Below are 25000 nucleotides of genomic sequence, written 5' to 3' on the forward strand. Positions count from 1 at the left end.
AGGAGAGGAGAGCAAGCGAGGAGAGGAGAAGAGGAGAGGAGAAAAGGATGCCACTTAAGACGATTGACCTCCTCTCCTCTCCTCCACTCCTCCACTAGACCTAGGAATCAGCCTTCAAGGAAAGGAGGTGAGGAGAGGAGATGAGGAGAGGAGACAAGGAGAAATGGACACCACTTTAGACGATTGATCTCCTCTCCTCTCCTTCCCTCTCCTCTCCTTCACTAGACCTAGGAATCAAAGCCTTCAAGGAAAGGAGGAGAGAGAGGAGAGGAGGAGAAAAAGGACGCCACCGTTAGACGATCGGGACCCGACACCAAGGTCTACATAGCGTTGGAGGGATTATGCCGACCAACCAGACGAAGGCATGGTCATCATAGCATACAGAGATCCTGCCACAAAGGCACTGGTACATGTTAGAGAGGGGGGGGGGGCAACAGTGTGAAGTTGGACCACGTGACACAAGACAAGTGAATGAGGAGGAGTAGTTCTTCTCTGGGGGGTAATTCTGAGGTGAGGTGAGGTGAGTTTCTCTGAGGCTTCGCGGCACAAAAAAATCTTTTCGAGGAGGAGGGGAGGGTGGGTGGTGGTGGGAGACACACACACACACACACACACAGACACAGACACAGACACAGATTAATCCTAAACCCTGGACTAAGGAAGCACTTGGAACAAACAGGAGAGTCTCCGTCGACTAGGGTCTGTATTCCGGGTGACTAGGCGTTAATCTGTAATCTGTAATCTGTGATCTGTGTAGTGGGGGGGGGGGGGGGGGGCGAACCCCCGGTTAAGTCCGTTAATTGGAGGCTGTGACTGACAGATGACTTCCGGTGCCTCGAAGCCCCTCAGGAAACAACTCACCTACCTCCCTCATCACATGACAGATGACAGCATGAACAGAGATGTGCTGAGTCACATGACGACGGCATTCCAGACGCATGACAACAAGGTTCTGCTAACAAGGATGATGCTCCTGCAACACGCGCTCCATTAGGAAGGTGGCCTAGCGGAGCCCAGAGACATAGATTACACACACGCACACACACACACACACACACACACACACACACACACACACACACATAGGCGCACGCACACGCACGCACGAGAGAGAGAGTTAGGCCAACTAGTTTTTTTGACCAGTTTTATATATTTTTTCTTTTCTTTTTCACCACCACAGCCGCCGCCATTTTGTCACCGGAAGTTCTGCGACAAATAGAATGTTTAGAGTTTAGAGTTTTGTTTGTCGTCGGAACGTTCGGTGAGAAAATGGAGGCCTGAGTTGGCCAGACTCTCTTGTTTTTGTATATATATGTGAATATATATACACACACTCATCTCTGGTGCTCCCTAACTCGTCAAGGGGGGGAGATCGGGGGGGAGTGGAGCTTGATACCCACCACAGCCAGATGAAGAATATAGACGACCATCGCTAACAAAACTGACGGCGGCCCAGAGCTACCAAACAGTGAGTAGGAGTGAAGCATAGGGAGGCTAGCGGAGGTAGAAATCGGAGGACAGGGGGGGGGGTCACGGTAACGAACGGGAGGGGTGGGGGGGAACGGTATCCCTGACTTACCGTGAAACCCCCCTGTCCTCCGATCCCTACCTCCGCCGGCCTCCCGCGGAGTGAAAGAGTCGGGAAAAGAGGCTGTTTACTTGTGTTGTACTCGACTTGTTGTTGTTGTTTTTATTTTTTTATTTATTTTTTATTTATAATCGTAATCGTCATCGTTGAGATTTTTTAAAAGAAGTCGGGAGCCGGTGGTTTATAGGTAGGTGTGTGTTTGGGGCTAGAACGTAAAATAATAAAAAAAAATAAAGAAAAAAATTAAGAAATGAACGAAAAAATGAAAGAAAGATAAACAGTTTCTGTGGGACCTGTGGGTGTAAATAAGCGCTACGGGCCTGTCTGCTGTCGCTGACCTAGATTGGGGGGGGGGTTGGGGCGTTGGGGGGGTATTCGGGGCTGGGGGGGGTGTTTGGGGCGAGGGGGGTCTAGTTTTTTTCGTCTTTCATCTGGTATTGCATCTTGCACACACACCGTTTTACAATCCAGGACACTCAAAGTCTCTCTCTGCCTCTCTCTTTACCTCTCTCTCTCTTTCTATCAACATCCCTCTCTCTCTCTCTCTCTCTCTAATCCCTGTGGAGCATGGTAACGCTAACGTTTGAGCTTGGTTGGTACGGGGGCGGGCGGGGCAGAGGGGCGGGGCTAAGGGGTGGATGGTAGTTAAGGTGAGGTGGGTGGGCTTGGGGGGGGGCAGGCAGGGGGGGGCGTTCGTCCCCTCATCCCCTCAGCAGCAGCCACCCGAGGCGGCCTTGACGGGGGTGCTCTGGATCTTGACGTGTGACTTCTCGCCCCCCCCCGCCGTGGCCCCCGGGCCCATCCTCTTCTTGATCTCGGCGGCCATGGTCATGAAGGCCTGCTCCACGTTGGTGGCGCTCTTAGCACTGGTCTCCAGGAACGGGATGCCCAGGTTGTCTGCAAACTCCTGAGAGGGGGGAGGGGGATGGGGGGGGTGGAGGGAGGGAGGGGTGGAGGGAGGGAGAGATAAAGAATGTCACAAGGGAAGGAGGAAGTGGAGTAAGAGAGGGGGGGGGGTGGAGAGAGAAGGGGGGTGGATAGAGAGAGAGAGAGGGGGGGGGTGGAGAGAGAGAGGGGGGGTAGATGGATAGAGAGAGAGAGGGGGTGGATAGAGAGAGAGAGAGAGAGGGGGGGGTGGAGAGAGAGAGGGCGGGTGGATAGAGAGAGAGAGAGGGTGGGTGGAGAGAGAGAGAGAGAGGGGGGGGTGGAGAGAGAGAGAGGGCGGGTGGAGAGAGAGAGAGAGAGGGGGTGGAGAGAGAGAGAGAGAGAGAGGGGGGGGGTGGAGAGAGAGAGGGCGGGTGGAGAGAGAGAGAGAGAGGGGGTGGAGAGAGGGAGAGAGAGGGGGGGGTGGAGAGAGAGAGAGGGCGGGTGGAGAGAGAGAGAGAGAGGGGGTGGAGAGAGAGAGAGAGAGAGAGAGGGGGGGGTGGAGAGAGAGAGAGGGCGGGTGGAGAGAGAGAGGGCGGGTGGAGAGAGAGAGAGAGAGAGAGAGAGGGCGGGTGGAGAGAGAGGGGGGGATAGATGGAGAGATAAATGGCACAAGGGAAGGAGTAAGTCAACGCAAGAAAAAGAGAGAGCAGACAGGACAATAGAGAGGTCCGAGGTCAATCAGGAAAGACAGGAATGGTGGAGGGGGGAGGGATGACAACTCTATGGTTTTGTTCCAGGGGAGGCTGGTGGAGGTAAACATTCCATGCATTACAACAAGCCCGTTCTCCGATGTCTACCTCCCCCAGCCTCCCCTGTCCTCCCATGTCTACCTCCCCCAGCCTCCCCTGTCCTCCCATGTCTACCTCCCCCAGCCTCCCCTGTCCTGTTGTGTTCTGTACACCAGTGGTTGTCAAACCTCTCCTCGGGGACCCCCAGCCGCTCCACATATCTGATCTGTTCCACCAACAGCACACCTGATTCAACTATCCTAATTGCTCGATTAGTTGAATCAGGTGTGCCGGTGGTGGAACAGATCAAATATGTGGAGAGGCTGGGGGTCCCCGAGGAGAGGTTTGACAACCACTGGCGTACACCAGGAGGGTGTTAGATCTCTACACCAGGAGGGTGTTGGGTCTGTGTCCGTCAGGAGGGTGTTGGTACGTCATAAGGACTAGATGTGTACACCAGGAGGGTGTTGGGTCCGTACCTTGGCCGTGGTGTAGTCCACCACCTTCTTGGTGGTCAGGTCACACTTGTTGCCGACCAGCAGTTTGTTGACGTTCTCGCTGGCGTAGCGGTCGATCTCCTGCAGCCACTGTTTCACGTTGTTGAACGACTCCTACAAGGGGGGGAGGGACGGGGGGAGGGAGGGAGGGAGGGGTGAGGTTTAAGGTCACAAGGAAGTTTCATCTTTTTTTATTTTCTCTGGAATTTGGGAGAGAGAAAGAGAGAAAGAGAGAGAAAAGCAGTAGAGAGGGAGAGAGAGAGAAAGGGGTAGATAGAGATAGAGAGAGAGGGAGAGACAGAGACAGAGACAGAGACAGACACAGAGAGAGAGACAGAGAGAGGGAGACAGAGACAGAGAGAGGGAGAGAGAGACAGACAAAGAGAGAGAGAGAGAGAGACAGAGAGAGAGAGAGACAGAGAGAGAGACAGAGAGAGAGACAGAGAGAGGGAGACAGAGACAGAGAGAGGGAGAGAGAGACAGACAAAGAGAGAGAGAGAGAGAGAGACAGAGAGAGGGAGAGAGAGAGAGAGAGACAGAGAGAGAGAGAGACAGAGAGGGAAAGAGACAGAGACAGAGAGAGAGAGGTAGACAGAGACAGAGAGAGAGACAGACAGAGAGACAGAGAGAGGGATACAGAGACAGAGAGAGAGAGAGGGAGAGAGACAGAGACAGACAGAGACAAAGAGACAGAGAGAGGGAGACAGACTGACCTGGTCTGTGACATCATACACCACTATAATTCCGTGCGCTCCTCTGTAGTAGCTGGATGTGATGGTGCGGAACCGCTCCTGCCCGGCCGTGTCCCACTGTCAACAACAACAACAACAGTAAACAACAACAATAACAGTAAACAACAACAACAACAACAGTAAACTAGACAGGTACAATTCCTGTGGAAATTGTGAAGTGTGCTTGCCCCCCTCCCCCGGGCCACTCCACTGCATCCCCCGACGAAGACCGCGTTTCTCTAGCTCACCCAGGGGCCGAGCTAACTACCGCAAGCTAACTAGCGCTAGCGCAATGCGCTAGTTAGCTAAGTCCCCTGGGCCCTATTCCACGAAGCTCGATAAAGTTCTAAGCCTCGAAAATGTTAGCTTGCGTTCGGTGCCATCAATGTGGCTCAAATAATTCGCTGCTTGGTTGAGCTCCTTCTGAGTCAGATATAATTAGCCTGCTCCCGACCAGGCTAAAACACAGGCTATGGTCATCCGTGCGTCAAAAAAGGCTCACAGGCGGAAACTAAACCCCGAACGACAGTTCCTCATGTGTCTTTTAGGAAATATTAGTTCCCACTTCACACGAGATAGATAGATTAGATAGTTTGACTGTGTGATAGATAGATAATTTGATATTTTGAAAGTGTGATCGATCGATAGATAGTTTGATTGTGTGATAGATAACTTGATATTTTGAAAGTGTGAAAGATAGATCGATAGATCAATAAAGAAAAGAGTGTAAAAAAAAAAGTAATTGTCTCAACTTGCATTGCTGTCATCACAGCGGTCTGGCTGGCGTAGTGGTTAAGGCAGCCGACTCGAGTTCCAAAGGTTGCGAGTTCGAGACTTGACTAAGTCATTCTTTTTTTTTTTTTACATTTAACCGAAGATTTCATGCAAAGGTTTCAAACACCATTGTAATCGTGTCAGTTCTTGTAAATTAGCCTGCACCATAATTTTATAGCCTACATACTTTTTTAGATGAGATTTTAGATTAGATTCAGACAACGAAATGCAGTAAAAAGTGTGTCCGAAGAGGGATTCGAACCACCGATATAAAATGACGAATAAATCCTATGGCAGCGGTCGATACCACTAGGCCATTGTGGCGATATGACGGTTTGTAGCCTGCTGCGGATATCACCACAGTAGTAATATTCATTTATTAAAATATGAACATATAACAATAACTGGGGCTAGTATGACCTACGCATTTAATCTGTCAGCAATTTCTTGCCAAACCATTTCCCTCGCCTTGTTAATTGCGGCAGTATTGCACTATTTTACATCTTATTTTTCCGTCTTCATAAAAATCAATAATTCGGAATGCTGCGCAAATGTAGTACCGCTGCAGTATCTTCATTTCGACAGATCGACTCTTCGGGGCTGCGTATGTCTGCGTGCACGCGCCCATATCGAAGATTTGTAAGCCTGTCTTCTGTGAACACTGATGACACAAGGCTGATCCTCGTTCGAGGAATCACCTGAGGCTTGAATTCCAATCTCGAGTTGCCTGAGCGCCGCATTTATTTATATCGCAGCTATACTGATCCACCTTTAGTGGAATGGCCCACTGCACCCCCCAAATGTAGCTATAATAATAAATAAATGTAGCTATAATAATAAATTAATAAATAAATAAATATATATGTACAATAACATATAGTGTGCCTTGCATTCTGCAAGCACACTAAACAAACAAACAAACAACAGTAAAGAAACAACAACAACAGTAAACAAACAACAGTAAACAAACAGCAGCAGACCCTGTCAGCCAGGGGTGTGGTGAAACGGTAATGAACGGAAACAGTAAAAACAGTCGGGGGAGGTACGGACTGTTAACAACAGGAGTTGGGCAACCGTGTCATGTGACAAAGGTCCCACCGAGACCCAGACCATGTGACCTGCGAAGGCCAATTACGTCGCAGTTTCTTCCTGGAGGCCGTTTTCCTCTGATGTCACAAGAGTTGCAAGCGGCCGTCAGGCCTCGTAAGTCACGTGACCGACACAGGAAGTGAGGAGGAACACAGGAAGTGAGGAGGCACACAGCAAGGGGCACACAGGAACTTACGATCTGAAGTTTGATGGTCTTGCCGTCTAACTCGATGGTCCTGATTTTGAAGTCCACTCCGATTGTACTAATGTAGCTCTCTGTGTAGGTGTCGTCCTGTGTAGGTGTAGGTGTGTGTGTGTGTGTGTGTGTGTGTGTGTGTGTGTGTGTGTGTGTGTGTGTGTGAGGGAGGGAGGGAGAAAAACACATCAGTACACATTGGTGTTCAGTTGGGGAAAGATGGAAATAAAACATAACATAATATAATATAGCCACTAAAACACCCAATTCCAAGCCAACTATACACGTGTACATAACACCACCTAAGAGGATTTTAATGGCTAGTAGTAGTCACATGTCTAAACAAAATGGTGTCTTATAATAGCACACAGCAGCTTGGCAGTATTAAGAAAGTCTCCACCTGCACAATATCCTCACATCACAACAAGTCTTGACATAGTGGTTAGGGGTGGTGGTGTTGGGCGACAGAGACAGACTTGTTCACTTACAGCAAACCGAAGGAGGAGGCAAGACTTCCCGACACCTGAGTCCCCGATCAGAAGCAGCTTGAATAAATAGTCACTGTGAGGAGATAAGAGAATACACATTTAACGGATGTTTACCCCAAAATGATAACCTGGGTAGTCCTTTCTTCTACTGTTACTGTCACAGATATCATTAGATTAGGTCTGTCACCCAGTAAATGACCTCTGAAAGGGTGGCATTATTATAACAGCGAAGTTAAGTTGTTTGTCGTGCCTAAGCATCATTAACCCACTTTAGATATCACATTGTAGACATCACAGGAGTAACAGACGTTTACTACGTACTACTATTCGTAGGAAAACATATAATAGTTAGTTAGGTCAATCTGAGTGGTTCTATCTCCGTTTAGAATGATAAGGTTCTATCTCCGTTTAGAATGATAAGGTTCTATCTCCGTTTAGAATGATAAGGTTCTATCTCCGTTTAGAATGATAAGGTTCTATCTCCGTTTAGAATGATAAGGTTCTATCTCCGTTTAGGGCAGTTCAGAGATATTGAGCGTCAAAGTTTTTACATTCCATTATGTTTTGTGAGATGGAACCTTTGTATTTTATTAATTACTAACTTAAAAATGTCAACATTTTAAAAATAACATCACACAGGCATTAATAAACACCTAATGGATCAGATTATGTGGAAAAACTCAATTTTGACCAAAAATGGAGATAGAACCTTATAATTCTAACGTCACGATTTGAGTAACAAACGTTTACTACAGTTCCATTAATTAAAAGTTTGTCTTGTCTTTCTTTGGTGAAAAGAAACTACTATTCGTAGGAAAAATATATAATAGTTAAGGTCAATATAATAATATAATATAATAATATAATATAATCATATAATAATATAATATAATATGATAATATAATATAATAATAATATAATATAATATAATATAATATAATATTATATTATAATATAATATAATAATATAATAATATAATAATATTTATCTGAGTGGCAATTGTCAACAACCTCCTGTCAAACAAATGAGCCTTTTAAAAAGAAAACAACAAAGTAATGATGTGTCACTGACTTTAACATGTTTAACATGGACATGTTGACATCAGGGTGACATTAACCGTGTGGATCAGGTCACACACGGCCTCTTATCTGCGTTTAAACAGCAGTTTGTTGTTCCAGAAGGTTGAAACATTCAACAACAATGCAAAGTAAGCGACCCTGCTAGCCTAGCCTGGCTAACATGGCTAACACCCCCAGCTACCTGACGGGGAAACGCAGGAAGATTAAAAACAGCTGAGCTGTTAATATACGACGTTTAATAAACAGTATTAACCCTAACCCTGGTTTAGTAACGTGTTATTCAGCTGTTGTCGTGTCGCTGTTCGCAGGTGACAAAGGCACAATACGTGATTTTACCAGCTAGCTTTAGCTTTAGCTTTAGCTGCCTAGCTAGCGAACCTGACACTCAGAGAAAAACCCTAAGCTGTCATCATCTTTAGAAACACAAAGTCAAACTTACTATTCGGGATTCATCGTTGACTCAACACGGTTAATAACACAGTTATTATTCTAAAATACTGCGACTCCTCGTTGTGGATGATTTAACAATGTTAATCCGGAGATTATTACAAAGCAACAACAGTTTTTATTCCAGGACAAACTACCCTAGTTAGCTTCAGTTAGCTTCTGAATAATCGAATCAAACATGGCCGAACGTCCCGACCAGGAAACTCCACACTGTGAGGGTTCATGGGAGTTGTAGTCAAACCATTGACCATTCCATTTGTAGTCAAATGTGTCACCGCATCACTTTATCACAATCTTCTTCTAGTAATTCTTATATTATTTAGTTATTTTATTTATCTTTGTTCTATGCCCCTTGGATTGTGTGGTTTATTCTTGTTTTATCTAATAATATTATGTAGTTTATATTATTGCTAGTGTGTGTTTGATTGATTACTATTGTTCTATTATTGTTTTTATGCTGTGTGGATGTTAAAGCACTTTGAGGTTTGCAGGAAAAGTACTATACAAATAAAGGTTATTATTGTTATAAATATTATTATTATTTGATGATTATTATTATTATTACGATTATTATTATTACTACGATTATTACGATTATTATTATTATTATTATTATTACTATTATTATTGTTGTTGTTGTTGTTATTACTAGTATTATTATTATTTTTGTAATTATTATTATTATTACTAGTATTACTACTACTATTATTATTATTATTATTATTATTACTACTATTATTATTATTATTATTATTATTATTATTATTATCACAGATGTTCCACTGGATGTTCCACAGCGAGCAGGGTGAGATAAAGATGTTATGGTGGAATTCCTCAGTAAGGACGGTCTGTTTGTTTTTGGACCTTGACATGTAATGATAACTGTGGTAACTTTGTAACGGGGGACCTGTTGAACAGAAACAACAACCATCTCTCGTTCATATAAAACACTATCTACGGGATGTCTTCTCTGGATTCTGGGAAGCACACACACCACAGGGGTGGCTGTGGCGCAGGAGGTAGAGCCCTGTCGAAGTGTCCTTGGGCAAGACACTGAACCCCAAATTGCTCCCAATGAGCGGGCCGGCGCCTTGCATGGTAGCTTGGCCGCCATTGGTGTGTGAATGTCTGTGTGAAGGGGTGAATGAGAGGCCGTTGTAAAGCGCTTTGGAAAAACAATAAACAGGGGAGGCTGGTGGAGGTAGAAATCGGAGGACGGGCTTATTGTAATACATGGAATTATATTAAAAAAAAAAGCATAGGAATTATATATATTGTAGTGCCGGAGGAAAAAGGAAAGACGTAGGCAACGTAATGATAACTGTTTAATCAAAATAACAACTTGTACTCTCAGTACAGGACCAGAAAATAGATCACCAAAACTGTTGTGTCTAAACAGGAAGTTGCAACCTTAATAATCCTCCCCTCTGCCCCTAGTGCCAGAACTGGTTCCCTCCCACTACACAACCAACAGTAAGAGGAGAACATGAACCCATAATGTAGTCACTACACCAGCCCCCCCAGTGTTCACCTCAATATTGGAAATCCTCACGGCGAGGAGGGCGTATGGCCCGGCCCCTACGATCGTAGGTAAAGTCAGGAGGTGCGGGAGGAGGTGTGACATCGCCCATCACGTCCTCCTGCAGGGAAGGACGGGGGGCAGTGACGACCGGGGGCTCGCGAGCTGCGGGGGGTTGTCGGGGTCGGAGGGGGGAATGGCCAGGGCGCGGCAGGGGAGGTAGGACTGGAGGCCGGCCTCTGCGCGGTGGCAGGGCCAAGTCCAGGGGCAGTTCAAGGTCCAAGTGGGCCGGTTTGAGGCGATCAACGGACACACACTCAGGCCTACCCCCCATGTCAACCATGAAGTTCTTGGCTCCGGCCTCGATGACACGGAAAGGCCCGTCATAAGGAGGACGTAGTGGAGTCCTGTGGCCATCATGACGAATGAAAACGAACCTCGCTGAGTGCAGCTCCGGGGGCACCCTCGAAGTAGGGACACCATGCTGCGTAGTCGGGACCGGGACGAAGGTCCTGGCGCTGTCCAGCAGGGAGGCGCGCTGAGCGGCGGCGGACCAGGGCTCCGTTGACTTGGGAATGAAGTCACCGGGGACCCGCAGCGGCTGTCCAAACACCAGCTCAGCGGACGACGACTGGAGGTCCTCCTTAGGCGCTGTCCTGAGCCCCAGCATGACCCACGGCAGCTTGTCAAGCCAGTCGCTGTCCGTGAGGCTGGCTCGAAGGGCGGCCTTCATGGATCGATGGAAACGCTCACAGAGCCCGTTCGCCTGCGGGTGATAGGCGGTTGTGCGGTGGAGCTTGACCCCCAGATTCTCCGCCACCGCTGCCCACAGCTCTGAAGTAAACTGTGAGCCACGGTCAGAGGAGAGATCAGCAGGGGTGCCGTAGCGGGAGACCCACACCGCGATGAACGCCCGGGCCAGGTCGGGGGCTGTCGTTGAGGAGAGCGGAACTGCCTCCGGCCAGCGAGTCGTCCTGTCCACCATGGTAAAGAGATAGGTGTATCCGTGCGAGGGGGGCAGCGGCCCTACCAGGTCCACGTTTACATGATCGAACCTCCGCTCAGGCACAGAGAACTGCTCCAGGGGGGCCTTGACGTGTCGATGCACCTTGGCGCGCTGGCAGGCGATGCACGTGTCTACCCAGGCCCTCACATCCCTCTTGAGCCCATGCCAGACGAATTTCTCTGACACCAGCCGTGAGGACGGTTTCCTACCAGGGTGAGACAAGCCGTGTATCGCCTCGAAGGCGGGGCGCCTCCAGTTGGCGGGGACCACCGGTCGTGGCTGACCCATGGAGACGTCGCACAGGAGCGTGGCCCCTGCGTCACCGAAAACCACCTCTTCTAGGCGCAGTCCTGTGTCCGACAACTTGAGAGCCTGGACGGCGGGGTCGGCGGCCTGGTCTGCAGCCATGCGCGCGTAGTCCAAACCCAGTTGGACCGCACCAACCACCGCCCTGGAGAGACAATCCGCGACCTGGTTGGACTTCCCAGCAACGTGCTGGATGTCTGTGGTGAACTCGGATATGTAGGCGAGCTGGCGCTGTTGGCGGTCGGACCACGGCTCCGCCACCTTGGACATGGCGTGCGTGAGTGGCTTGTGGTCCACGTAGGCCGTAAACTCGCGGCCCTCCAGTAAAAAACGGAAGTGTCTGACAGCAAGCCACAGCCCGAGGAGCTCCCTGTCGAATGTGCTGTACCTTTGCTCTCTGGGAGACAGCTGGCGGCTGAAGAATGCAAGAGGCTGCCAGGCGTCCCCAACCCACTGTTCGTACACCGCTCCCACAGCAAAGTCAGAGGCGTCCGTGGTGAGAGCAGTGGGTGCCGAGGGCGAGGGGTGGGCCAACATGGCAGCGCGGGCCAGGGCCGCCTTGGTGTCCTGAAAGGCTTTGACACGCTCCGCCGTCCAGTCCACCGGCTGCTTCAGAGTCTTGCCCTTCTGGGCATCGTACAGAGGCCGCAGGATGTGAGCGATGTGGTGGAGGAAGCGATAGTAGAAGGTTACCATCCCGATGAACCCCTTGAGCTCGCTGATTGTGCTGGGGCGCGGGAAAGCAGCGACAGCTTCCACCTTCGAGGGGAGGGGGGTCACCCCCTCTGCGGAGACCCGGTGCCCGAGAAAGTCGATGGTGTTCCGTCCGAACTCACACTTCGCCGGATTGACAATCAGCCCATGTTGGCTGAGCCGTGTGAAAAGGGCCCGGAGGTGGGACAGGTGCTCCTCCTCCGTGGTGCTTGCGACGAGGATGTCATCCAAGTAGACGAAGAGGAATGGTAGGTCCCGGAGCACCGAGTGCATGAGGCGTTGGAAGGTCTGCGCCGCGTTCTTCAGGCCGAACGGCATCCGCAGAAACTCGAAGAGTCCAAATGGCGTGATTACGGCCGTCTTAGGGACGTCCTCGGGGTGCACCGGCACCTGATGGTACCCCCGTACCAGGTCCACTTTGGAGAAGAAGCGTTTGCCTGCCAGGTTCGCTGAAAAGTCCTGCACATGTGGGACCGAGTAGCGGTCAGGCTTGGACGCGTCGTTGAGGCGGCGGTAGTCCCCACATGGGCGCCACCCGCCGTCTGACTTAGGGACGATGTGCAGGGGAGACGCCCAGGGGCTGCTCGAGCGCCGAACGATGCCCACCTGCTCCATATGCGCAAACTCCGCCCTGGCGATGGCCAGCTTCTCCGGGTTGAGGCGCCTGGCCCTGGCGTGGAGGGGAGGCCCCTCGGTCTCGATGTGGTGCTCCACTCCGTGTTTCACCGTGGACGCGGAGAAGGTGGGCTTGTTAAGGTCGGGGAATTCGGCGAGCAGCCGAAGGTACTGGTCACTTTCGGCGAGCGTATTGGACCACCCGCTGTAGACCGCCTCCCCCTGCGTACAGGCGAAGGAAGCGAAAGTCTGTGAGTTGACCAGGCGCCTGTTCCCCACGTCCACCAACAGGTTGTGGGCGCACAGAAAATCCGCACCAAGGAGGGGAAATGTGACAGCCGCTATGACAAAATCCCACGAAAAGCATTGCCCTCCGAAGCACACGTCCACCGCCCTAGTGCCATAAGAGCAGATAGGTGTGCCGTCCGCGCCTGCCAACTGCGGACCACGCTCCTCCTTCGCCACATCCGATCTCTCTGCCGGAATGATGCTCCACTGGGCACCTGTGTCACAAAGGAAACTGCGACCAGAGGCGGTGTCTTGTATGAAGAGCAGCCTGTTGGTGACGCCAGCGCTCAGGGCCACTACTGAGTGCCGGCCCCGCCGTTTCCCGTCGGTCCGAAGGTGCAGGGTGAGCGGCACCGTTTGGCCTTGGCGCCAAAAGTGGCGTGGTAGAAACAATGGCCCGCAGCGTTACCCTGCTGGCCAGAAGGTCTGGCGTCATCCTTCGCTCTCCTGCGACGGTCGGGTGGCGGGGCGGCCGCGGGAGCGAGCAGGTCGGGGGACCGTTGAGGCATGGCCAAGACGAACCGGTCCGCCTCCCTGGCCAGGGCGCGGGGCTCCATGATGGCGGTGTTGGCCAGCGCCATCCTAACTTGAGCTGGCAATGTGCGCATGAACAGCTCTGTGAAGAGGATCATGGGGTCTTCTGTACCGAGCAGGTTTAGCATCCTCTCCATGCGCGCAGAAGGCCTCTCGTCACCCAAGTCCGACATGGCAAATAGGCGACGCACCCTCTCCGCAGTGGACAGTTCAAATGTCTCTAGAAGCAGGGCCTTGAGGCGCTCATATTTGTTCGTCGTCGGGGGAGCAGACAAAAAACCTACCACTCGAGCTGCGGTGGAGCTGCCCAACATTGCCACAGCATGGTTGTACCGGTCGTCGTCGTCATCGATGTCACTTTTGTTGAAATGTGCCTCTACAATAGCAAACCATGCAGCAGGCGTTGAGTCCCAGAACTCTGGTAGCTTGAGAGTGGGAGTGTGCGCACCACGCGTTACCCTGACAGGGGATGGTGATGGCTGCCGCTGGTTTGAACGTCTTCCTCGCCCGGACATTTTGCAGGATTGTAATGTTCGTTCGCTGGTTTTTGTACACAATTACGTTAACAAAAATCCACGTCGGGGTCACCAGTGTAGTGCCGGAGGAAAAAGGAAAGACGTAGGCAACGTAATGATAACTGTTTAATCAAAATAACAACTTGTACTCTCAGTACAGGACCAGAAAATAGATCACCAAAACTGTTGTGTCTAAACAGGAAGTTGCAACCTTAATAATCCTCCCCTCTGCCCCTAGTGCCAGAACTGGTTCCCTCCCACTACACAACCAACAGTAAGAGGAGAACATGAACCCATAATGTAGTCACTACAATATATTAATATAAAATGTTAACTTTGTGTTCTCTTTGACACTAAACACATGACCTTTTCTTTGAAATATGAAAAGAGAGGAAATAGTCCACACGCATCAGCAGGCAGCCTAGACTAGCCTAGATAGAGGAGGTGGGGGAGGCCGAAATACCTCATCTTAACCCCCAAATGTACATTTTTTACATTAGCAGACACCTTTGGCCATGACTTACAACAAGTACATTTGTCTAACATAAATAAATAATAATGACTAAATAATGTAATTATGATTCTATAATGGTTTGAGCACTTTGAGCTGCAACGTTTGCAGGAATATATATGCCATTTATATATGCCATTTAGCTGACGCTTTTAACCAAAGCGACTTACATTGCAGTGAGTTCATACATGTCAGTATATACTGTCCCAGCGGGAATTGAACCCACAACCTAAGCGTTGTTAGCGCCGTGTTCTACCAACTGAGCCACAGAGGACCACGGGAAAAGTGTTATACAAATAAAAGTTATTATTATTATTACTTATTAAGTGAATAATCTATTATTATTATACTCAGTCATGATAAGACAAAAACAAATGCGAGGACCGCAGGCATAACGATAGAAGAAGAAAGGATTACTTAATAAAAAATAAAAAAAGCAGTATAGTAGTAAACTGAACTGTACAGGGGGGTAGTGGGGGCTGAAGAGCTCTTTAGGAGGGACAGCCAAGATGAAGAGATGGAGGTCTTCGTCTTCAATCTAGTGCAGAAGATCAGGTAAATCTGATCATAGACCTATACTATACTACACTCTCTTGTCTGTCACGTCATGATATTTACAACGCCATTCCATCTTCCATAACTACATTGATCTCCCCGGGGTCACAGACAACCTTGTGCATGTTAATGTGCCCGCAGACAGCACCTGGGAGGTGGGAGGCCTACCTAGATGCCTCTTATATCCACATTCCAAATGATCGATTATATAATTTGCTAAATGAGGATTCAGAATGATCGATTCATATTGATAAAAACACACTGTCAATCACTGCGGTCCGTTCAATAGCAGTGGGTTTGAAAAGGCGTTGCCTAGACCTAATTCACCATGTCGGCTCGCTGCGAGGCCTCTGATAGGCAGCGGGGCAGCATTGGGCCTGTGTCACACACACACACACACACACACACACACTCACACACACACACACACACACACACACACACACACACACACACACTCACACACACACACACACACACACACACACTCACACACACACACACACACACACACTCACACACACACACACACACACACACACACACACACACACACACACACAGGCTGTGTTCGGAATGGCATACTAGCATACTACTCATACTAGATATGACGTAGATTTTGAGTATGCAGTGCGTTCACACTGGTAGAGTATGTGAAATTTGAGTATGCAAGAAATGTATACTAGATTTTCGGTCGGCTGGTATTGGCATACTTATTATGAATTTAGTAAGCAGTATGCAGTATATGCTAATTGAGTACGCTAGTATGCAGTATATACTAATTGAGTATGCTAGTATGCAGTATATACTAATTGAGTATGCTAGTATGCAGTATATGCTAATTGAGTATGCTAGTATGCAGTATATACTAATTGAGTATGCTAGTATGCAGTATATACTAATTGAGTATGCTAGTATGCAGTATATACTAATTGAGTATGCTAGTATGCAGTATGCTAGTATGCCATTCCGAACACAGCCACAGCCCGGAAGTGAGCCCTCGCCAAAGCCGGGGTGGTGCTGAGTGACTTCCGCCTTGCAGAAGCAGAAAGTAGTTCAGAGCGGAACAGAGAGACGGGGTTCAGGGCTGCTGGCGTCTGGAGGAAATACCGTGAGACAAACATGGACAGTCAGGGACGGAAAGTCGTGGTTTGCGACAATGGAACCGGGGTGAGTTTCTACGGCGACACGTTAAGCCACGTTGTGTTTTTAGCATCGGTGCATTTTTTAGACAGAAGAGATGAGATGAGATGAGATGATGGTGGGAGAAACAGGAAGTAACGTTGTAGGGGGATGCGTTCTGAAAGTCGCACTGTAGAATCCGACCAGCACTCGCGGAACGCCTCTTGTCCAATCGAATTACTCGGTGCCCTTTATGACGTCGGAGCCAGTGTGGCGCTCCGGCGCTCTCGGAGGGAGTTGACGAACGCAGCCTGACGTTAGCCTCGGGTCGGTGGCTATCTGTCGTTAGCACGGCGGTGGTGTCTGTCTGTCTGGGTGGTGTTGTCAGTCTGGGAGGAATGTGTCTGTCTGTCTGTCAGCTCGGTCGTTATTTACGCGTTAGTTAGTTAGCACTGGGAGCAATTTGGGGTTAAGTGTCTTGCCCAAGGACACTTCGACATGTGGCCAGCCGGGGCTCGAACCGCCGATCTGCCAACCTTGCGATCATTAGACGGCGGCACTACCTTCGAGTGTGTAACCCCGAGGAGAGGACAGCTGCATGGAGGTTAAACCGTCAAAGTTTGGTGGTTGAGGTTGTGGTTGAGGTTGTGGAGCGGTTGGGAGTCAAGATCCTTATCTAATAAAAACAAGTCAAGCTCTCAGAAAACGTTTACAGATCACAGATCATAGATCAGATGCACCGTGCGTCGTTTCTGTTGAGTCTCATCATCATGCCTCAGATTCAGATAACGTTTATTGCCATTATGCTTGACACATGTAGGAATTTGTTTTGGCATTACAGAAGGTGCATTTATGCTTTTTTCACGTGTATACATGAACAAAAACAAATACAAATACAAATGCAAAAACAGGACAACACAAGACAGTCAGTGCATGGATAGTGCTGTATATAAAGCCTCCTAACCAGCTCCTTACCTTCTTGTGATTTTTATGCATCTATGCTTTTTCCAAAATGTGTTTCTTTTTCCTTTCCTAAACACCAGGGGAGCCTCCCCTCCTAAATTTCGTTGTTTGGTACCTGTACTGTAGCAATGACAAATAAAGTCTATCTATCTATCTAAAGACAACAACACGTCTCATTCAGACATCACGGTGGTCGGTACCCCCCCCCCCCCCCCCCCCGGGTTGTGCCGCACGTTGCGATTCTTCACACCGGCCCGGGGTCTCAGATGAGGAGCTGTGACACTCCACTGACCGGGCGAGGAGAGAAGAACCGCTGCTGTTTATTTACGCGTTACTGTGTTTATTATTATTGTGTGTTTAAATCCTCCAGATATGATATGAGGTACCAGTTCACAAAGGATATGATGATCTTGCACATATCTGGCCCGCCCTCCCTCCCTACCTAACCCTAACCCAACATCCTCTCAACTTCTCTGAGGAAGTGTTTGACACCGTCGCGTCGCCGAGTTTTCTTTTCATTTTCCATTTCCGAAAAAATAAATAAATAATCGGATCGGAAGAAGCTGCCAAAATTAACCACACACACACACACACACACACACACACACACACACACACACACATAAGCCAACAAATATGGCTTATTTGAGCTGATTGAAAGCAAAGCAAGCCTATAATAAACTACTATAAACGTATCTGTGCAAGTACGCATGTCTCGCACTAGTGTCAGTCAGGAAGTCAGAGAGCGTCTCTTCCATGTAAGGGCTTATAACATCTCTGATCTTCCATGTATGGACTTATCACGTCTATGATCTTCCATGTAAGGGCTTATAACATCTCTGATCATCACATCCTCCATACAGCTTGTTGGTAAACATTCATCCGCCGGCTTATATAATCAAACGGGACAGTTCATCCTCGCGCTTTCACGCCCAGATCAAAACAGGACAAATGTTAGCCCTAGCTGTGGTAACGGATGAATAACATCCCTTGAAACTATTCTCAGCTGTTTTTGTTGTGACCCAGCACTTTTGAATTGAGCTGACTGACTGTCTCTGTTTTTGTCTCTCCGCCTGCGACCACAAAGCTGAACTGTGCTGCCTGCCTCCCCTCTGCCGCTTCTCACACTGTGAATGGCCCTAATATAACCGGCATATAGGCTAGCTATTCATAACACAGAGAGTGTTGGAAATGGGGCAAGCTGAACTCCATGGTGGCCTAACTAACTTCCCCTATTGGGTTCTTTTAGAAGTTTAGAAACGTAGAACTTAGAACTCTTAGAACACTGGTTGTGTTCCGACAACAATAGCAACATTCTGACCATTGGCCATACATGCGTTCTAGACGGTATAATCTATATACTTGGTATCTAGGCTATATATATATATATTCCTGTGGATATGTGGACCGTAGCCAAGGTGTAGCAGCTTAGCTAGCTCACCCCTTCCTCTCCCCCTAACTGTGATGATGTCATCATGTCTAGTCTTGCTGATGCATGCAGACCACTTCCTCTCTTTTCATACTTAGAAACAGTCACGTGTTTTAGTGTAGAAGAGAGGAGGAACACAGGTTTGGTTAAGGGAGACTTCAAGGACCAGGGCGTCAGCTGTTCAAAACTTTTATTCAGGGTCAGAATGATCCCATGCATACAACCTCCCCTACCCCTACCCCTTAACCATCTCCCCTAACCCTGCCACCCCCCTCCTCCCTCACCTGGACATGCATACAACCTCCCCTACCCCTTAACCATCTCCCCTAACCCTGCCACCCCCCTCCTCCCTCACCTGGACATGCATACAACCTCCCCTACCCCATAACCATCTCCCCTAACCCTGCCACCCCCCCCTCCCCCCCCTGGACATGCATACAACCTCCCCTACCCCTTAACCATCTCCCGCCACCCCCCTCCTCCCTCACCTGGACATTGCTGTGTTAATTGTTCCCTGTGCCTGTTCGTTAACTCTGTGTTGTTCTATGTGCTCATGTTATCTGTTGCTTGTTGTTTCTGTGTTTCCCATACTGTCAGTGTCTTTGAGCCCCGGAAAAGCGCTATATAAATACAATGAATTATTATTATTATTATAATCCTGATTCTTTTCTCTGGTCCAGGATCAGATTGAGCTGGCTGATTCCCCCTCCTATACGACTCAAAACCAGCCAGCCAGATCTGATCCTGGATCAGCAGAGAAAAGAGTCAGGTGATTCTCAGGTTCTTGAAACAGGTCCTGGTCCCCCAACCAAACCGGTTTGAATGAAATTCCCCAAATAGATTCTCCCTGCTTCACCACCTCTGCAGGGCAGGGGGGGCCCACACACACGCTCACACACACAAACACACACACACACACACACACACACATACACACACACACACACACTCACACACAGAGACACACACGCACACGCACACACTCACACTCACACTCACACTCACACAGAGACACTCTCACACTCTCATACACACCTACACACACACACACACACACACACTCACACTCACACGGAGACACTCTCACACTCTCACACACACACACACACATACACACACACACACTCACACACGGAGACACACACGCACACGCACACGCACACACTCACACTCACACTCACACTCACACGGAGACACTCTCACACTCTCATACACACCTACACCTACACACACACACACACACACACAAACACACACACACACACACTCACACACACACTCACTCACACACACACTCACACACTCACACAGACACACACACACACTCTCACAAAGAGAGTGAGTGAGTTCACACATTAAAATGAGCCCAGCCTCAGATTTCTACCTCCTCCAGCCTCCCCTGGTGTGAGGCCTGTACCTCTTCTTATAGGCTACATCATGGATGTAAACAGACTGCACTTTATAGCTCCTTACACCAAAGAGCTTTACAACGGCCTCTCATTCACCCATTCAGACACATATTCACACACCAACAATTTGGGAGCAATTCGGGGGTGTCAGTGTCTTGCCCAAGAACACCTCGAAGTGGCCAATGAAAATAAAGACATTTGAACTAAGTTATTCTTTGGGGCAGTCCCACTCATATTTTTATTGCGATAGAGACAGTAGAGATTTGACAGGAAAGGTGGGTGAGAGAGAGAGAAGGGATGACATGCAGGATATGTCCGCGGACGGAATCGAACCGGAATCCCTGCGGTTGCATGGTCAACGCTTTAACCATTACGCCACCAAGCTTTCTCCATACCTATGTGGTCCAGGTCATATGACGTCAGTCTTTACGCCCTTAAAATGGAGCCTAGAAAGTATACTTCTGTGTTGCCCAATGTGCTGACTTAATGACTAATAATTCTCTCTCTCTCTCCCTCCTTACCTATCTCTCTCCTTCTCTCTCTCTCTCCCTCATTACCTCTCTCTCTCTCCCCCTCCCTCCCTCTCTCTCCCCCCTTACCTCTCTCTCTCCCCCTCCCTCTCCCTCCCTCCCTCTCTCTCCCCCCCTCCCTCCTTACCCCTATCTCTCTCTCCCCCTCCCTCCCTCTCTCTCTCTCCCTCCCCCCCTCCCTCCCTCCCTCTCTCTCTCCCCCTCCCTCCCTCCCCCTCCCTCCCTCTCCCTCCCCCCCTCTCTCCCCCCCTCCCCCCCAGTTTGTGAAGTGTGGCTATGCGGGGTCTAACTTCCCCGAGCACATCTTCCCTGCCCTGGTGGGCCGGCCAATCATACGCTCCACAGCCAAAGTGGGAAACATCGAGATCAAGGTGAGACTGTTTATTCACTTCACAGGTGTGTGTGTGAGAGTGAGTGAGAGTGTGTGAGAGTGTGTGAGAGTGTGTGAGAGTGTGTGAGAGTGTGTGAGAGTGTGAGAGAGTGTGAGAGTGTGAGAGAGTGTGTGAGAGTGTGAGAGAGTGTGTGAGAGAGTGTGTGAGAGTGTGAGAGAGTGTGAGAGAGTGTGTGAGAGTGTGAGAGTGTGAGAGTGTGAGAGAGTGTGAGAGAGTGTGTGAGAGAGTGTGTGAGAGTGTGTGAGAGTGTGTGAGAGTGTGTGAGAGTGTGAGAGAGTGTGTGAGAGTGAGAGAGAGTGTGAGAGAGTGTGTGAGAGTGTGTGAGAGTGTGAGAGAGTGTGAGAGAGTGTGTGAGAGTGTGTGAGAGTGTGAGAGAGTGTGAGAGAGTGTGTGAGAGTGAGAGAGTGTGAGAGAGTGTGTGAGAGTGTGTGAGAGTGTGAGAGAGTGTGAGAGAGTGTGTGAGAGTGTGTGAGAGTGTGTGAGAGTGTGTGAGTGTGAGAGTGTGAGAGAGTGTGTGAGAGTGTGAGAGAGTGTGAGAGAGTGTGAGAGAGTGTGAGAGAGTGCGAGAGAGTGCGAGAGAGTGTGAGAGAGTGTGAGTGAGTGTGTGTGTGAGTGTGTGTGTGAGTGTGTGTGTGAGTGTGTGAGAGTGTGTGAGAGAGTGTGAGAGAGTGAGTGTGTGTGTGAGAGTGTGTGAGAGTGTGTGAGAGTGTGTGAGAGTGAGTGTGAGGGTGTGAGAGGGTGTGAGTGTGTGAGAGAGGGTGTGAGTGTGTGAGAGAGGGTGTGAGTGTGTGTGAGAGAGTGTGTGAGAGAGTGTGTGAGAGTGTGTGTGAGAGAGTGTGTGTGAGAGTGTGAGTGTGTGTGTGAGGGTGTGTCTATTTTCACCAACATTTTGTCCCAGAGTTTTGCAGGTTCCTAACTTTCACTTGGAGGACGACACACACACACACACCGACACACACACACACATACACACACACACACACACACACACACACACACACACACACACACCAATGGAAGGCTAGTAGTTAAACTTGACTGTGATTTGTTTATTTAGTCAAAGAACTGCACCTACCTCCCTATCAGGCTGTTACACATTAACTCTACACACACACACACACACACACACACACACACACACACACAGTACTGATGATAACACTGCTGCATAGCAGCACGGACAGGACACACAGGGACACACACACACCACAACACACACACACGTTGGAACTCACACACACACGCACAGACGTTTGCACGCACACAACACACGCGCACACACACGCAAGGACGCTCACATACACTCACAACACACACACACACACACACACACTCTCTCTCTCTCTCTCTCTCCTCTTCTTCTACCCTTCATGCTCTTACCAGTCTTCCTCTTCTTTTCCTGTTGAGGCAGAATAACAGAAAGATGGTAAGTGTGTCTGGAGTGAGCTAGCATGGTGTGTGTGTGAGATAGCATAGTGTGTGTGCTAGCGTGTGTGTGTGTGTGTGTGTGTGTGAGATAGCATGGTGTGTGTGCTAGCGTGTGTGTGTGTGTGTTAGGGCTGCAACGATTAGTCGACTAGTCACGACTAATCGATTACGGAAATTCGTCGACGTGAATTTTTGTTGTCGACTAATCGCATAAAAAATTTATATTTAAAAAAACGTTTTTTTTTTTTTTTTTTAAACGGGAGCCATGCAAGAATCAGCTGGGGAAGTTTTAGCTAACGTTGTTAGCCAACTGGCTAACGTTATATTGTTAGGGTCGTAATGTTTATGTTAGCTTTACTGTTACATGTTGGAAAACAACGTCTCATGGACAGGGCTGTACATGCTATGAGCGTTTGTGCTATTAATTTATTTGCCCTGTGGCACGCATGTGACAGACAGAGGCGCTTGTATGTAACGTTACGTAGCAGGGGTTTTCCATGTTGAAGCCAGGAGAACGCGAGATGAAATGAAGTGAGGGGTGGTCGCTATTAAAATACCAGGTAGTCATGGTGGATGATCATGAAGGATGCTTGATAAGTGAATGCTATTTCAATTATGTTGAGTCCACCAGCGAGCTGTCTGTAAGATAAACAGCGCCAAGCGTAGCCTACTAACGTGAGCTGTCTGTAGTCTAGCCAGCAATGCTAGCTAGCCAGTCAACTAGCTCTGTGAGCAGCTGTAGCTTGGCGTAACGTTAGGTTAGATAGCTAGTTAAGCCGGATTTATGCTTCTGCGTCGCCATTTACGCGCAGCGAAAAGCCACACGACTAATCGCGACTAATCGAAAAATAATCGACAGATTAGTCGACTACCAAAATAATCGTTAGTTGCAGCCCTAGTGTGTGTGCGCGTACATGTGTGTGTACCGTATGTATGCTCAACATCTCTCTGACAAGAATGGTCTGGTTCTTTTTCTTGCATTACTTCCTTTCTCTCTCTCTCTCTTCTACTCTTTCCCTCCATTTTCAGTGATGAAATGATGCGCTGGCTAACCTAACCAATTACATTCCTCCTTTTTTTTCTTCCGTTGATCAATTAATTCCTCTAACCAATGAGCATGTTAGATGCAGTTTGCAGACCATTTACATTTAGCCTACATGTTTGACATTTAGCAGACACCTTTATCCAAAGCGACTTACAACAGATACATTTGTCTAAGTCAGTGAGTCATCTATCCACCAGTCATCGCAGGAAAAGTCACCTCAGCTCAGGCCTGGAGCCATTGGCAGTCACACTGCTAGAAGATTACCCTCTTGGGTAACTCTGTCTGAGTCACACATAAGGCATCATAACTCTTTATAGGTATGATGTCTTCATAATATATCATCATTATTTTGTCTATATTTTTCCAGACTGATGGAAGATGGCCTATACCAGGTCAGGATCATTATGAGATGATATAAGACATTATAATGCAGTAAAACATGTTTTAACACGTCTTATAAAGCGCTATGAACACATTATAGCTGTACTATAATACATACTATGTACTAAAACACTGGCATGTTAGCAGACCTTCCTAGGGACTATACAGTGGATGTGGAGAGGGCCAATAGCAGAAGACTATACAGTGGATGTGGGCCAATAGCAGAAGACTATATAGTGGATGTGGGCCAATAGCAGAAGACTATATAGTGGATGTGGGCCAATAGCAGAAGGAAGCAGAGAGATATTGATAGATCGGCACACATCGCCTGAACCACAGAGCTGTCTCTCACACCACATTCACACAGCAACGTTCCCCATCAGTGAACTGCAGGAGGTAGATATACATACATATACATATATATATATATATGAGAGAAAAGAGACCAGGTCATATAAGGAGAAGTCATAGCTGCAGATGACTGATGACAACCATCTCTACCCTTTGACCCCCCAGCCCCACCCCCCACCCTTAAAGCACCAAGCAAGTAAGTCTGCCACCTGGACAGCACTTATATAACGCCTTATTCCAAAGCGTTTTACAACGGCCTCTCATTCACCCGTTCACACACACATTCACACACCAATGGCGGCAAGCTGCCATGCAAGGCGCCGGCCCGCTCACTGGGAGCAATTTGGGGGGTTCAGTGTCTTGCCCAAGGACACCTTGACACATGGCCAGGAGGAGCCGGGGATCAAACCGCCGACCTTGCGATCATTAGACGCCCCGCTCTACCTCCTGAGCCACAGCCGCCCCGACACCCCGCACCTCCGGCCTCTGCTGAGAAAGAAAATTCTGTTAAAAGTTTCAAACAGCCAGGAAGCTTCTAGAAAACGTGACTGTTAAACACGGGACTGTCTTAAGTTTAAGGCCTTAAGACATTGTGCACGTGACTTGTGAACTCCTAAAGGCATCTTCCCATCACTAAAAGCAACGTGCCCCTTTGTGTGAGTGTGTGTGTGTGTGTGTGTGTGTGTGTGTGTGTGTGTGTGGTTGCCAGGGTAACTAACCCATCCTAGTTTTCTTCTGAGAGGAGAAACCGCTCTGGAACGCGTTTAACCTGTTTGTACGACTGACTCCTCCCCCTTTGTATTGTGACATCATGCCAGTTGATATGTCTCTGGTTCCCACG

General features: G+C 48.7%; 2 protein-coding genes across 2 annotated transcripts in view; one reads left to right on the forward strand and one right to left on the reverse strand.

Moving 5' to 3' along the window:
• Positions 1-1561: 1561 nt before the first annotated feature.
• Positions 1562-8688, reverse strand: LOC308171813 (ras-related protein Rab-1A-like). The gene is made up of 6 exons (XM_080546701.1): positions 8539-8688; positions 7019-7091; positions 6531-6626; positions 4454-4549; positions 3723-3854; positions 1562-2495 (listed from the first exon to the last, which is right to left on the reverse strand). The coding sequence occupies exons 1-6, from the start codon at positions 8550-8552 to the stop codon at positions 2298-2300; spliced, it is 609 nt and encodes a 202-aa protein (XP_080402827.1). The 5' UTR covers positions 8553-8688; the 3' UTR covers positions 1562-2297.
• Positions 8689-16162: 7474 nt separating this feature from the next.
• The window catches only part of actr2a (actin related protein 2a), a 16412-nt gene continuing 7574 nt past the window's right edge, over positions 16163-25000 (forward strand). Inside the window, exons 1-2 of the mRNA XM_080546342.1 lie at positions 16163-16279; positions 20823-20933. Coding sequence (XP_080402468.1) covers positions 16232-16279; positions 20823-20933 — 159 coding nt within the window. The 5' untranslated portion in view covers positions 16163-16231. The remainder of the gene's footprint in view (positions 16280-20822; positions 20934-25000) is intronic.

Source organism: Nansenia antarctica, assembly GCF_963989245.1.
Source record: "Nansenia antarctica genome assembly, chromosome: 16".
NCBI classification, from domain to species: Eukaryota; Metazoa; Chordata; class Actinopteri; order Argentiniformes; family Microstomatidae; genus Nansenia; species Nansenia antarctica.

Excerpts from the sequence above, each read along its gene's own strand:
- LOC308171813 (XM_080546701.1), bottom strand. Across the intron at positions 6,627-7,018 it reads GCCTCCTCCTTCGGTTTGCT|GACGACACCTACACAGAGAG; the intron begins GTAAGTGAACAA and ends ACACCTACACAG. Across the intron at positions 3,855-4,453 it reads TGTATGATGTCACAGACCAG|GAGTCGTTCAACAACGTGAA; the intron begins GTCAGTCTGTCT and ends CCCCCCTTGTAG.